The 12,766-nt window shown below is 40.5% G+C and overlaps 1 protein-coding gene across 2 annotated transcripts in view; it reads right to left on the reverse strand.

The window, feature by feature from the left end:
- LOC135919521 (phospholipid-transporting ATPase VA-like) overlaps positions 1-12,766 on the reverse strand; it is a 190,303-nt gene that overhangs the window by 43,428 nt on the left and 134,109 nt on the right. For both annotated transcript variants that reach the window (XM_065453401.2, XM_065453400.2), the window contains 5 exons: positions 8,171-8,256; positions 7,573-7,679; positions 7,076-7,207; positions 5,380-5,510; positions 1,273-1,537 (listed from right to left, as the gene is read on the reverse strand). In XM_065453401.2, the coding sequence (XP_065309473.2) occupies positions 1,273-1,537; positions 5,380-5,510; positions 7,076-7,207; positions 7,573-7,679; positions 8,171-8,256 (721 nt within the window). The remainder of the gene's footprint in view (positions 1-1,272; positions 1,538-5,379; positions 5,511-7,075; positions 7,208-7,572; positions 7,680-8,170; positions 8,257-12,766) is intronic.

The following is a 12,766-nucleotide window of genomic DNA, read 5'->3' on the forward strand; positions in this document are numbered from 1 at the left end:
AAATTCTATCAAACTCGGCCCAGTGGTCGTCTCAGCAAAATGTTTCTGCATTTTACATGTACTATTTGAATAGGCGGCATCGGAATGAGGCTCGAGCCACAATGTTGAGGGACCCCTAGGAGAGTAAAAAAGTATCTCTACCAATCTGTTTACTGCCAGCTTATTTGCTGCAGTACTGTGGAGCTGTGAGTGGCACTTTAATATTGTGTTTGTCATGTAGCAGTATGCAACACTACGATTTATACATGGCTGTTGTCACTATACACTGCTTAGTACGAAGAAGCATTAGTCATATACATGCCAAATGCAGTTAATTATGTTTCTTACACACCGTCTCAAGTTTTTCTACAAGCCTCCTGGCTGTGTGCTAGTAATGTAAGTTTGCAGTATCTATAATATATTGCCATTAGGCATATTCCTTAAACAGAGATTGTTTCACTATGTATTTATGGCTGGGCACATAAATAAATTAATGCTGCTGAAAATCACAGGTAAGACTTGAACGATAGCCAAAATTTCCACTTGACTAGTAACATTTTTGCTCACAAGCAAATATATTTATTCGCCTTGTTGTTGGCACACTATTAAGCGACAAGTGTGCAAGAATGGAAGACCACGTGATGCATTTGTAATATGTAATTTTTCTTAACATCTGGCATTCGACAAACATTATCTGTTTTGACAATGAGACTAAAGAACTCCTTGAGCTTGTGGTGGCACCTCCGTGCTGAGAAAGGCAAAGTCTCTCAAACATCAGAAAATGAAGCAGACTGGCTTTCACCCTGACAAGAGATCGTCTCTCTCAGTCCTCTACAGTGGTGCCCTTTCCCTCCTGCATTGACTTTAATCCCCACTTCTACTGCCTCTCACCTGACAGCGTCTCTACCAAGCACTCCTCGCTGTCACTGAACTTCTCGTAGCACTGTTGAGTGACAACTTTGTCGGCTCTAATCCCCTTATCTCACACGATCCTCCACTTGAAGCTCTTCCTCCACTCAACCTAGTCAACCAAAGCACTACCCCTTGACTGAAAAAGATGCTAGGCTTTGTTAAGAATTCCCATGGCACGCCAACGAAGAGCAGTGACTACTTCTGTCAAGAGGCAGCACTGCCATCCGCTTCCTCTAGTCAAGGTGGCGGGCTGAGTGAAAAACACTCTAGAATACGAGGTAAGAGCCAATTTTTCTAAAGAGCTGTCAGACGTGTGTACAATGTCTCTACAAAATTATGAATGCCAGCAACTTTAAATCCAGAAGCTGCCTTAGTGCATACCTTCAGAAACGCTCGGGTGAAGGTGATTGTAATCTCTGCCACCAATGGTGCAGCGCCGGAACACCATGTGGTTCTCGGTGAGCGTTCCTGTCTTGTCTGAAAATATGTACTGCACTTGGCCCAGCTCTTCGGGAATGTTCAAAGCACGGCACTCGAGGCGCCGGTTTGATCGCTCGTCAAAAAGCTCTATGTCTTCGTGAATGTGAAACACTTGACCGAGCTTGATGATCTCGATCGAGACATACAGCGACAGTGGTATCATCACCTGAAATCAATGACAAGGTCAGAATGACAGTAAATGCTTGACAAGAGTATGCTCTGTAGTAAAGCAGCTGCAGGGCCATAACCCTTAGAGTACACACCCTCTAAAAATTATTTCTTAAGCTAAACTCCACAATAATCTGAACAGTGTTGCAACCTTTATGTTAAATGCAGTGCACTTCTGTTCAGGTGACTATCTGATAAGATGAACTGATTTTCAAGGTCACTTCACATTCACCTCAAAAGCAGTCTACTATTCGAGAAACAATTTTTTCAGCAATTGCAACGTATTATCCTGGTGTTAACAGCGGAAAATGTAGACGAGAGACGAGACGAGAAGATGACACCACAAGCGCAGACTTTCAATGTTTATTTTGAAAGAAACACGGCTTATTATACCATTGCCCACACAAGTGCTGAAGAAACACAATGACCAGTTGGTTGGGAGATAATTGAGGCAGCCGAGATTACCAGACTTCATGATTAACGCATAAGCACGCCGTCCTTGTTAGCGAGAGAAAAAGAACTTCAGCTTTTGTATGTACTACCACTATCTTAAGTAAAAAAAAAAGAAAGTGTGTGTTTTCACATGATGTGCGATCATGTGACTGCGACACATGTGGGCAGTGGTATAAGAAGCCGTGTTTCTTTCAAAATAAACATTGTTGAAAGTCAGCGCTTGTGGTGTCGTCTTCTCGTCTCGTCTCTCGTCTACATTTTGCAATGTTAAACACCAGGATGGAAAACCAACAAGCCCAAGCTGCTATACTAACATATTATCGAAATTATCATGTGAAAATAGTGCCTTCCAACCAATCATTTGTAGTACAGTCGAACCTCAATATAACAAACATGTGCATAACGAATTATCTGGCATAACGAAATAAATATAGGCATTTTTTCCACTGATGTCAGCATGTAAACAATACATGCTTATAACAAATATTGCATATAACAAAGTAATCAATGCATCAGATGCAACATTGTTATAATGATGTCTGACTGTACTTATTCTACACGACATACTTTCTCTAAGATGTAACAAGCTTCACAACAATAATAATGGCTTGTTTCAATCAATTAATATTATTGTTTGGCAATCTTAAATTTGTAAAACGAAAAAGGAAGACTTTTATACAGAAGGCGGGCTTAAAATTAGCCTAGACTGACCAAATGATGTGGGCATAAGGGCATTATTTTGCAAGCAATTATTGGAAGTATTGCAATGCATATGTTGTTTTATCTTTTGCTGGTGAGTATTGTCATCAGATGTCATTGTCATCAAGTCATGAGTTGGTACATTTTCAAACGTGCACAAGCTCCAGCAATTACTATGGAGTGCACAACACTGTTCACATATTTTCAGCAATATGATTCAACAGGTCTCTTTTGCTGAATTGACAACAATGTTAAGAAACTTCAAATACAGTAGGTGCATCTCATACCATAAAATTCATCCTGGTCCAGGACGAATTTTTCTTCAACTTTGAGGCATTTCTTTCGAGGAACCCGTATGGGTTTCCTTTGTAGCACTTGCTAAGAACGGGTGGATGTCTGATTTTCCCTTTATTAATTACTTCTCTCCACCTTGCAGGTTTCTGCAGAACTACTACATCAAACACTTGCCTTTGCTTCGTGTGTTGTCGACAAATTTGACTTCACCCTGCCATCTGCTAGCCGCCTGGTTAGCTCAGATGGTAGAGCGGCTGCCCCGTAAAAGCGGTGGTCCCGGATTCCAGTCCCGGACCAGGACGAATTTTTCTTCAACTCTGAGGCATTTCTTTCGAGGAACCCGTATGGATTTCCTTTGTAGCACTTGCTACGAACAGGTGGATGTCTGATTTTCCCTTTATTAATTACTTCTCTCCACCTTGTGGGTTTCTGCAGAACTACTACGTCAATCATCAAGGAAGCTCTCAACAGAAGAAACTTCAATCCTGGTAAAAGGTCACAAAAATGCAATGCTACCACAGATAACCTCCCCCTTCTCCCCAAGATGGCCGCCGCCCTTGAGAGCGGCATCCAGCAACTGGACCGCAAAGTGTGGGAACAGGTCTGACTGAAAGCATCAGCATAAGTCCAATAACAACCGTAGAAGAGAACGAAACTTGTCTTTCGATAAATATGAGCATCGAGAATACTGAAAGAAGATACAAGCATTGTAATCCTACTGGCAGACAAGGGCAACTCAACTGTCGTTTTGAACATACAGGACTATGAGGAAAATGCTTCCACCCTACTTAATAGCCAAGACTATGAGAAGCTAAAGAAGGACCCCACTATGAGAATCAAGAGAAGCCAATCAGTACTGAACAAGATGCTGGTCGAAATATTCCGTAGCCACCCTAATTCTCAAAATCTTTACTTAAAATTAATGTGTAGGAACGGATCCACCCCAGCTTTTTATGGCTTGCCAAAACTCCATAAACCCCGAATCCTCTTACGGCCAATCATAGACTTTTCATGCTCCCCACTGCAATTACTATCCACATACTTGCACCAGATTACACCACCACTCGCTGGAAGGACAGCATTGCTCCAAGAAACTCAAATCCTTCAAACAGAGACGAATTCACAAAAAAGGCTGCTACTAAAGTCATGGCACATTCAGAATACGGCAGGTAATATAAACTGTGTGAAGAGCAACCTACCCTCTGTGTATATCCATGGCCTTGGCGACACGATGAAAAAAAGAAAAGACGCCCAGCCAGGTAGATCCCAGCTCTCGGTCACCAACACCAAAATGTGTGTACTCCCCCCCCCCCCTTCCTGCCCCCTTCAATGGCATTCCCACTGGTCAAGCACCCCCAGCATTGGTCATCCCAGCTGACTAGCATCACTGCAGCCATCCCCATCCTTTTGCCCTTCCTATCTCTCAAGAAAAGGTTTCCAGTAAAGTATCTCCCAACCTTCCATGCTCTCCCCTCCTTTTTTACGAAGGACCTTTTAAAAGCTGCACATCGCCACCTCCGAAGAATACCCCCTGAAGAAGGAGCCGAATGGGCTCCGAAACGTTGAGCTAATAAATATGCTTATTTGGTTGGAGTCACTCTCAAAGTCCTAATAAACTTTCCTAACCAGACAGGTAATTCTGTCGAAATGTTTAGCTTCTGTAAGTAATTGCATTTCGCCATACTTATAACAATGAACTTCAGTATGAATATGCCTCTCAAAGTTTTCTAAAGCGTTTGAAAATTGCTCTTGAACAAGTTCATCAAAAGGGCTTTTCCGTGTTCACGGAGGCACCTTTAAATGGTAAATTGCATTAAAAAAATAAAATTATGTGGTTTTACTTGCCAAGACCACTTTCTGATTATGAGGCATGCCATAGTAGGGGACTCCATAAATTTGGACCACCTGGGGTTCTGTAACGTGCACCTAAATTTAAGCACACCGGTGTTTTCACATTTCACCCCCATCGAAATGTGGTCGCCAAGGCCGGGGTTCGATCCCGTGACCTCGTGCTTAGTAGCGCAACGTAAATTGCATTGTTTAAAAAGGTTAGTTAAAATGTATTTATGATGATGGATGTTTATAAACATGCTTATAAACATCCACCAATGCTAGCAAACACAGCCTTATTAAATGCCTGCTTTTTCCTGTGCACAAGGCTGCAGTGACCTGCTGGCAGTTGAAGTGCTTCGATACATCGCACCCACATGTAGTGTGAAAAAAAGAGATCCTTGGGGCAAGAGAACTAAATTCAGCTAATAGCAATGTCTGGACAAAATGACAGAACTCGGCTCTTTAACAAAACTGAATATACAGTCTCACATGCCGTAGCAATATACTGTGACATTGATACATTCTGAATCTAATAACATGCAGTATGAATACTGCACTTACCTGTAGAATTATTATGTAAGTCCAAAATGCGATGAAGCCTTCAACAGCTGGTATGTACCTGTTCTCATGTTCATAAGGTATAAAAATTACTTCCTTGCGGTTCTCGAAAGATCTCAACCACAATGCACAACCTGTTGAAAAAAGAAAGGGGAAGAGGGGGGGGGGGGGGTTAAAACAATCATAGGGCCATAAATAGATACACCACACAACACAACTAGAAAGAATAAGGTCCAATATGATGGGGTGATGCAGCAGTTTCAGACAGCAAATTAACTGTATGGCAGAGCCCAAACTCTAAATTCAACTATCATGGTAAAGTGTTGTGCAATACTGTTTGTACCTCTCATTTGCTTGGAAAAACAGCTGCCAGAAAAGCTTATGGCAGTTTCTGGAGTGGTGAATAGAACTGAAACATTCCAACATTAAGAGGAAGCTTTAGCTCGGGTGTCCCTATCTAAATACATGTAAAAGGAGAATTTGTTTTTCTCGGCAACCACTGCACCGAATTTCACGAGCTTTATTGCATTTAAAAGAAAAACTTAGAATCTAGTGACTGTTCATTTCGAATTATTGATTTAGGTCATCAATTTTTTACTAAAGATTGGCAAAAATAGGAAATTTTCAGAAAACGAAACTATCAAGTTTAAGACACTGTAATTCAGCAATGCAAAACGATATCACAATTCTGTGAACTGCACCTAATTGCACATATAAAGCAGACAAAATTGATAAGTTACACATGAATGTAAAAAAAATGCAGCAATATGGAAATACGGCTTTTGCAGAACCCTTGTACACAATGTAATGAATTCACGAAAGAAATTAATTGACATATCGAATTTGTCTGCCTTGAATGTTCTAATAGATGCCGCTTACAGAACAGTGATGTCTGTTTTTGATGAAGAGCTATTAATTTGTAAACATCATGCATCTATCTTTTTCGAACTTTTGAATTTTTGAAAATATCTGTAACAAAATTCAGGGCCTAAATTGAAGTTCTGCCTCCAACAGTTGCTAGAATTTAACTTTCTCTCTCAAATGCAACAAGTTTAATTAAAATCGGTCCAGGGGTTATCTCAGGAATGTGTTTCTGCATTTTACATGTATTTGAATAGGCTGCGTCGGAGTTGGGCTCGAGCAAAAGCTTCCTCTTAAACATACTGTAACGTTGTTGAGGAACACAGGTTAACAAAACAACAATATTTATTAAGGGCGAACCTGTGCCCACAACTAAGTCACTGCAGTCATGAAGAAATCCCCGACAGTTGCGTTCTAAAACTGGCCTCGAATCGTCGTCTTCTTTCTTCTCGCAAGATACCTCGTGCGCGTGGCGCATGCGAGCTGGGTCCAACCGGCTACACGTGCCACGAAGACCGCTGCCTGTTGTTGCTGAACAAGACCACGGTACGGCATGCATAGTGTCCAATACGAAGGGTGTGCAACTTGAATGTGACCAAGTTGCCGCGGCAATATTGTGACCATGCCAGCTGGTTTATATGACCCAAAACATAAGCTATCTTTATCAACCTATACTCACTCTCATTGGTTCATATTATGTCTTGAGACAGAAACCAGTTGGACCCATTGAACATTTTCTGAAATGTGGTTGTCATTTGTTTCAGATGCTTTCTTAATCTGATAGTTTAAATATCTACAATGTTTCACAGGTGCTGTAACTAAACATGTGAGCACTTACCAATTGCACCAACAGAGCACAATACGAGAAGTATCACAATGCACCAGACGATGTCTCTGTTCATAAATCGCTCCAGCCTGCTGCGTTTGTACCTTGGGCCATTGTTGTTGAGCATTGCCTTGGTCTCAAATCCTGCAAAGAGTGGTCTTTAATGCATGAGCATTCACAAACTGCAAATTCAAGTTCATCAGAAGGAGCTGGAAAAATATGCATCTGAAAAATGAACTGACATGGAACAGTCAAGACCTGCACAATACTATAGTTAGCATGTTGAACACTTATTAGCAGATGGCAAGAACTGCAATATACGTACAACCTCCTGCAGAGAGTGTTTATAGTGCTTAAGTTGGTCTTTCTTAATTGCGTGAGCATTCACAACTCCGGAATAACAAAAATAATCAAAAGGAGCTGGAAAAATCTACATCTGAAGTGAACTCAATTGGAGTATTCTCATATTGTAAGCATGCTAACATTAGTGAGAACTCCAAGGTACGTACCAGCATACACAACAATGCCTTCGACAAAGTCTGCATTCTTGAGAACGCAGTCTCGAAGAAGTAAGTTGTCAGAAGTGATTGGCACTTTTTCTCCAGTAGGATGGCAGCTGCAAGGAAATCAAATAAACTGCATGCACGTCAACTACACAAATTAAAGCTTCTATGTGCGGTGCATATGTTTGGTTTACTGCCACTGCTACGTGCCTACTGCAAAGAAATGCACTGCAATTGCTTTTGTCACATTTATATAATTTTAGCTATCATTGCACTGTCTCTTCTGTAAAACAAGCTACATTCTCCAGACCAAACTTAAGTGCAGTCATTACAAGACATGCTTAGGCTTTATTAAAGTGATTGATTGATTCAGACAACACAGGGGCTATCAGCGATGCTGTAGTGGAGGGCCCAGGATCAATTTTGACTACCTTGGGTTCTTTAATGTACACTTCAATCTAAGTACTCGAGCATTTGTCCATCGAAATGCGGCCACTGCAGCCGGGACCCATGACTTCATGCTCGGCAGCAGGATGCCATAGCCACTGTGCCTTTTCATGATGAAAACTTTGCACAGAGTGAATGTATACACTTATAAACTTACATGAATCCATGAAATCTGTAGATCTTACAGTTTGGTGGGTCACATTCCACTGTGCTTGTAAATGACAGCGGATGAAAGGCATCCCTCTGCATAAAAGGAAAGAGCCATCCCTTATGAGCAAATTACAAAATGAATGAATGGAGGCCAGCAGTTATAAACCAATGTGTTTTGGAGCAGATTATCTACCTGCTGGCTTTATTTTAGCACAGTTTAGTTTTCTCATTAGGTAGAGTGCTGTTGGCTAATTCAGGGATCAGAGGAGCCCATTTTGCAGCTTGAGGTACATGTTGAAAGACATATATGCTTGCACTTTAATACAAATGTATTAGGTTCATTTCTGTCCTGGCCTGATGCAATGGAGGTACTGGACACAAGGCCGACTGCATCTCCTAGAATATCTGTTGCATCACAGTCAGGTCATTTGCTGCTGTAATATAACTGCACGGCATGGCATCCTCCCACGATTGAGTATCCCAGAGTTACAGTATATGCCTCCAAAGGGAGCGAAATTGCATGGAAGCTTCACATCTTGGGCACAAAATGAACTATTATTACGAGGGAAGCCACTCCTAATGCTTGCAGGAGCCAGATACTGCCCAACACCAGCAATTACCTAGTGCACTTCCAGCCCACTTGCAGGGTAAATTCAAGGGCACTCAATTACTCCCTAAACATATCTGAGTGATGGTGCTCACTTGATTTTTTAAGCAGTGAGTAGAAATATTTTGTTGCTTGTGCCAAGGCCTATTTGCTTTACTGCATGAACAGTGCTCTAATGGAATCTGCTGAAGTACCCACCACATGTAGCAAACCTCAAGGAAGAAAAACTATAAACAGAAATGCTTATGGGGACACTTGCACCGAATGAAAGATAATCAACACAGATCAAATTCAGAGGCAAATGAATGGCCATTGGTCATGAAGGAAGGTGAAAAATTGTGCTGCTGCCACCGCCTGGTTACTTTTTGCACCATGTGACCAAGCTCAGCGAATGGAAGCTTGAGTGGTGCATGGAAAACAAATGAGCTCTGCTGCTTAACTTAGCACGTCCATTTGATGCAGCATGATAGCCAAGCTGCTACGGCCAATATCTGTACAATAGAGATTTCATTTAAGTTGAAAACTGCACGATACATTTCCACTGGCATTACACCACAGACATCACATAGCACGAATATGTGCAGATGCTGAAGCGATGCCACATGCACTAAGAACAAGTAAAAAATTTGCCCCATATGGTTAACACTTAAGGGCACTTCTGACAATTTTTTAATGACTTACTATTTTAAATTTCTTGGTGACTCCTGCCGCACATCGGGTAAGTCAACTCGTACAACAAAACATGTCCTACGACAACTTCTTTTTCAAATCTGAGAACAAACCAAAGGGAATGCGACGTTTCCAATTAATATATTCCCGCGGACATATTTAAAAAGGACCTAATAAAAACAGAGATACATAACAAGTGCAATGTTTACTTTCCCCATTCCCTCTCAACACAATGTTTCTTCTCAGCTGGGGTGAACCTCAGAGCACTTATGGTAGCTCTTTAAGGTTGACATTAAAGGAGCAGTGCACTAAGAGGAAGATTTAATGCAGGGCTACCTTCAATTTCTATTCAAATATATACCTATTCCTATCTATGCCTATTCAAATTTATATAGAACAAAAAATGCTTTTATAAGAAAACTGCTGGATTGATTTGAATAGAACTTGTTACGTTTGAGTGAGAAAGGAAGAACTTTATGACTGTATAGAAGCAAAATGTTGATTTGATCTTGGGCCTGCAATGTTCATACAAAAATTCCAAAAAATTCAGAAATTTAAAAATAACTAAAGCACAATGTTTACAAATCCTCAACTTTGTATTAAAAACAGATGTCGCAGTTCTGTAAACCGCATCTGTTAGAGCATCTAAAGCTGACAAATTTGATGCATGAATTTATAGCTCACATGAAATTGTTATAATGTTTACGAGGGTGTTGCAAAAGTTCTGCTCACAATTTAGAGGCATTTTTCAGAGCAGTGTATAATATATTAATTTTGTTCACTGTAGATGTATTATTACAAGCAGTTTAAAAAATTGCGATATCACTTTTCATAGCCGAGTTATAGAGCTGTAAACTTGATAATTGAGTTGTTTAATTTCTGTAATTCTCAAAAATTTTCTGATAGCCTAAATATAATGTTTGCTCCCTACAATCACTAGATTCTAGCTTTTTTTTTTTAATGCAACAAACCTCATCACATTCGGTGCTGTGATTGCCAAGCAAAACGATTCAGCCGTTCCCATGTATTTAGATAGGAACCCCTAAGCTAAAGCTTCCTTTTGCAGGCCCCACCGAAAATTTTGGTTATACACTGGAAGTCGTCAAGCGCTGTCCACAGAGCATTATACCACAATAAATTTTTCGTACTCTCTCCTGCCCCGACTAGCATCTGCAAGAGCCCTTTCTTCTTTGCCTTCTCCTATACTGGAAACGAGGGGCTGCTTCTCGTTTACGTCATGAGCTCGACCTCCTTTCTTTCTTTTTCTGCACAGCGCACTTTCAATGGTGGTTTTGCATTGGACAATTTATCAAGGACACATGCCGTAAGAGAAAAAAAGAAAGAAAGGAAAACAAAAATATCACGGTTTTGCCATTAGGGCGATTAATGAATGGCTGCATCTTTCCCTGAGGTGGCACAAAGAAGGAAGTTCTGTAGCTGTGACGTCATCGACCAATTTACTGCATGGGAAGCCCAGTTGTCCATAGAAGATTGTAACAAAGTATTCCAGGGTGAAAACTAGGCCTTTCCGGTTAGCAGAAATTGTGGGCCTAGCTCCTAATCAAAACATGGCTCTAGGGCCCACAACGAGCTCTTTGTGGTAGGCCAGCCACAGTTCAGTTGCAATTCCAATTGGTAACTTTTGAAAGCACTACAAATGAGTTTTGTGCGCGTGGTGTGACGATGGTATAGTTTTTGCAGCCATGATTTAGGCAAAACAAGTGTTTTAGAACATTGGTCACTGGAAAGATAAATTCAAGAAAGCATTGTGAATGCACCTTTGCTGCCTTTTAAGCTTACAATTCCGTCCAAGTCTTAGCCTGTTCTTTCTCTGCACTGTTGGCTTTATATTTGAAAATAAAGTCTACTGCATTTAGCGATGCCCTCAAGAAAAGCTAACTGTTCCTTGTACCCATTTTTAAATATTTGAAGTATGATTTTAACTCAGACTGTTTCATTTTTTGTTGCAATGATAATTAAGATTCCTAAGTTCTCTGTAAAGAAGTTGCATTTACTAGGGGCCTGCTGTATTAGCCACATTCATAGCAACCGTACTGAATCACATTTGTATTTAAAAAATAAATTGTATTTTTTACTGCCCCCTTAAGCATCCATGAGCCATTATGTGAGGTTGTGTCTGTGTTGTAGAGACAGGAAACAGCCTTTCTGCGTGCTTCTTTATGCCCTCTCCACCCACTTGCACTTAGTTTTGCTGCCATTAGTACTGCATTCAACCGTTTATAGTGCAGTTTATCTGAGGTGAAGTGGTATTTACTGTCTGTATTCGGTCGTAAAAATGGTATATGTGGTTTTTGCATGTGGATCCATGCATTTTCATACCAGTGCAAATCTATTGGCACATAAGATGCATATGCAGTGCAACCTACTTATGGTCTGTGGAATAAGGGAAATATAATCGTACATTTGTTCCAATATTTCAGACAGACATGCTTATTAAGTGCACTGCTATAGCCGGCATGCATGGTATAGTATGCTAATACTGATCCACTAGTATCATAAAACAATGGTCCTTTATGACTCTGAAGATGTAGAACTGTTTACAGGCATGGTGCTCGAATGTTGAGAATGGCTGAACAAAATGAGTGGACTGTAACGCACTAAGTGCACTCAGTGTATGCTTAGGTTGAACTGCTACACTTGTTTAAGCTGTATCTTAAATTCTTAAAAAATGAAGAGGCATAACGAAAAGTCACTTTTTCTGCTCCATAGGTGTAGCAGCAGATGTCATACTTTGTATGAAAACCTCCAATTTTTTATAACTAACTTTGGTACACTATAAAGTTGGTTAGTGCCGATACCATTTCATCACTAGAAATGCTTATACTTGTATGAGCTTAGGCAAAGACTTTCAGTTTAAAAGAAAGGTTGTGGGAGAAAAATATATAGAGTACAAATACATTTCTCTGTGAACGTTGAGATAACTATTTCGGTACTGGTGCTATACATGGACAAAAGGTATTTTTGTTGCACTGTATTTATTACTTCTTTAAATGATTACCAATTTGGTATCTGTGCAATATTAATGTGGAATGAAACCAAGGGATTGACAACAGCTCATCTGGTTGAGAATTAACTTGGCACAAGAAAGACACTGACCACAGTCAAAGTGAATATTTTACTGTGGTTGTTGCCTTTCTTGTGCTTTTGTAGTGACATGTAAAATCAACCTTCCAGGATTGTAAACATGGTAAGTAGAGCTAACTACAGCACCTACAAAGCTGAAACAAGCCTGGACATTGAATGTCTATGCCAAAGCTACAGCAGCGCTTCCCAAGGTGACTACTAGCCGTAAGTGGAGGGAGCATT

Source organism: Dermacentor albipictus, chromosome 3 (assembly GCF_038994185.2).
Source record: "Dermacentor albipictus isolate Rhodes 1998 colony chromosome 3, USDA_Dalb.pri_finalv2, whole genome shotgun sequence".
Lineage (NCBI taxonomy): Eukaryota > Metazoa > Arthropoda > Arachnida > Ixodida > Ixodidae > Dermacentor > Dermacentor albipictus.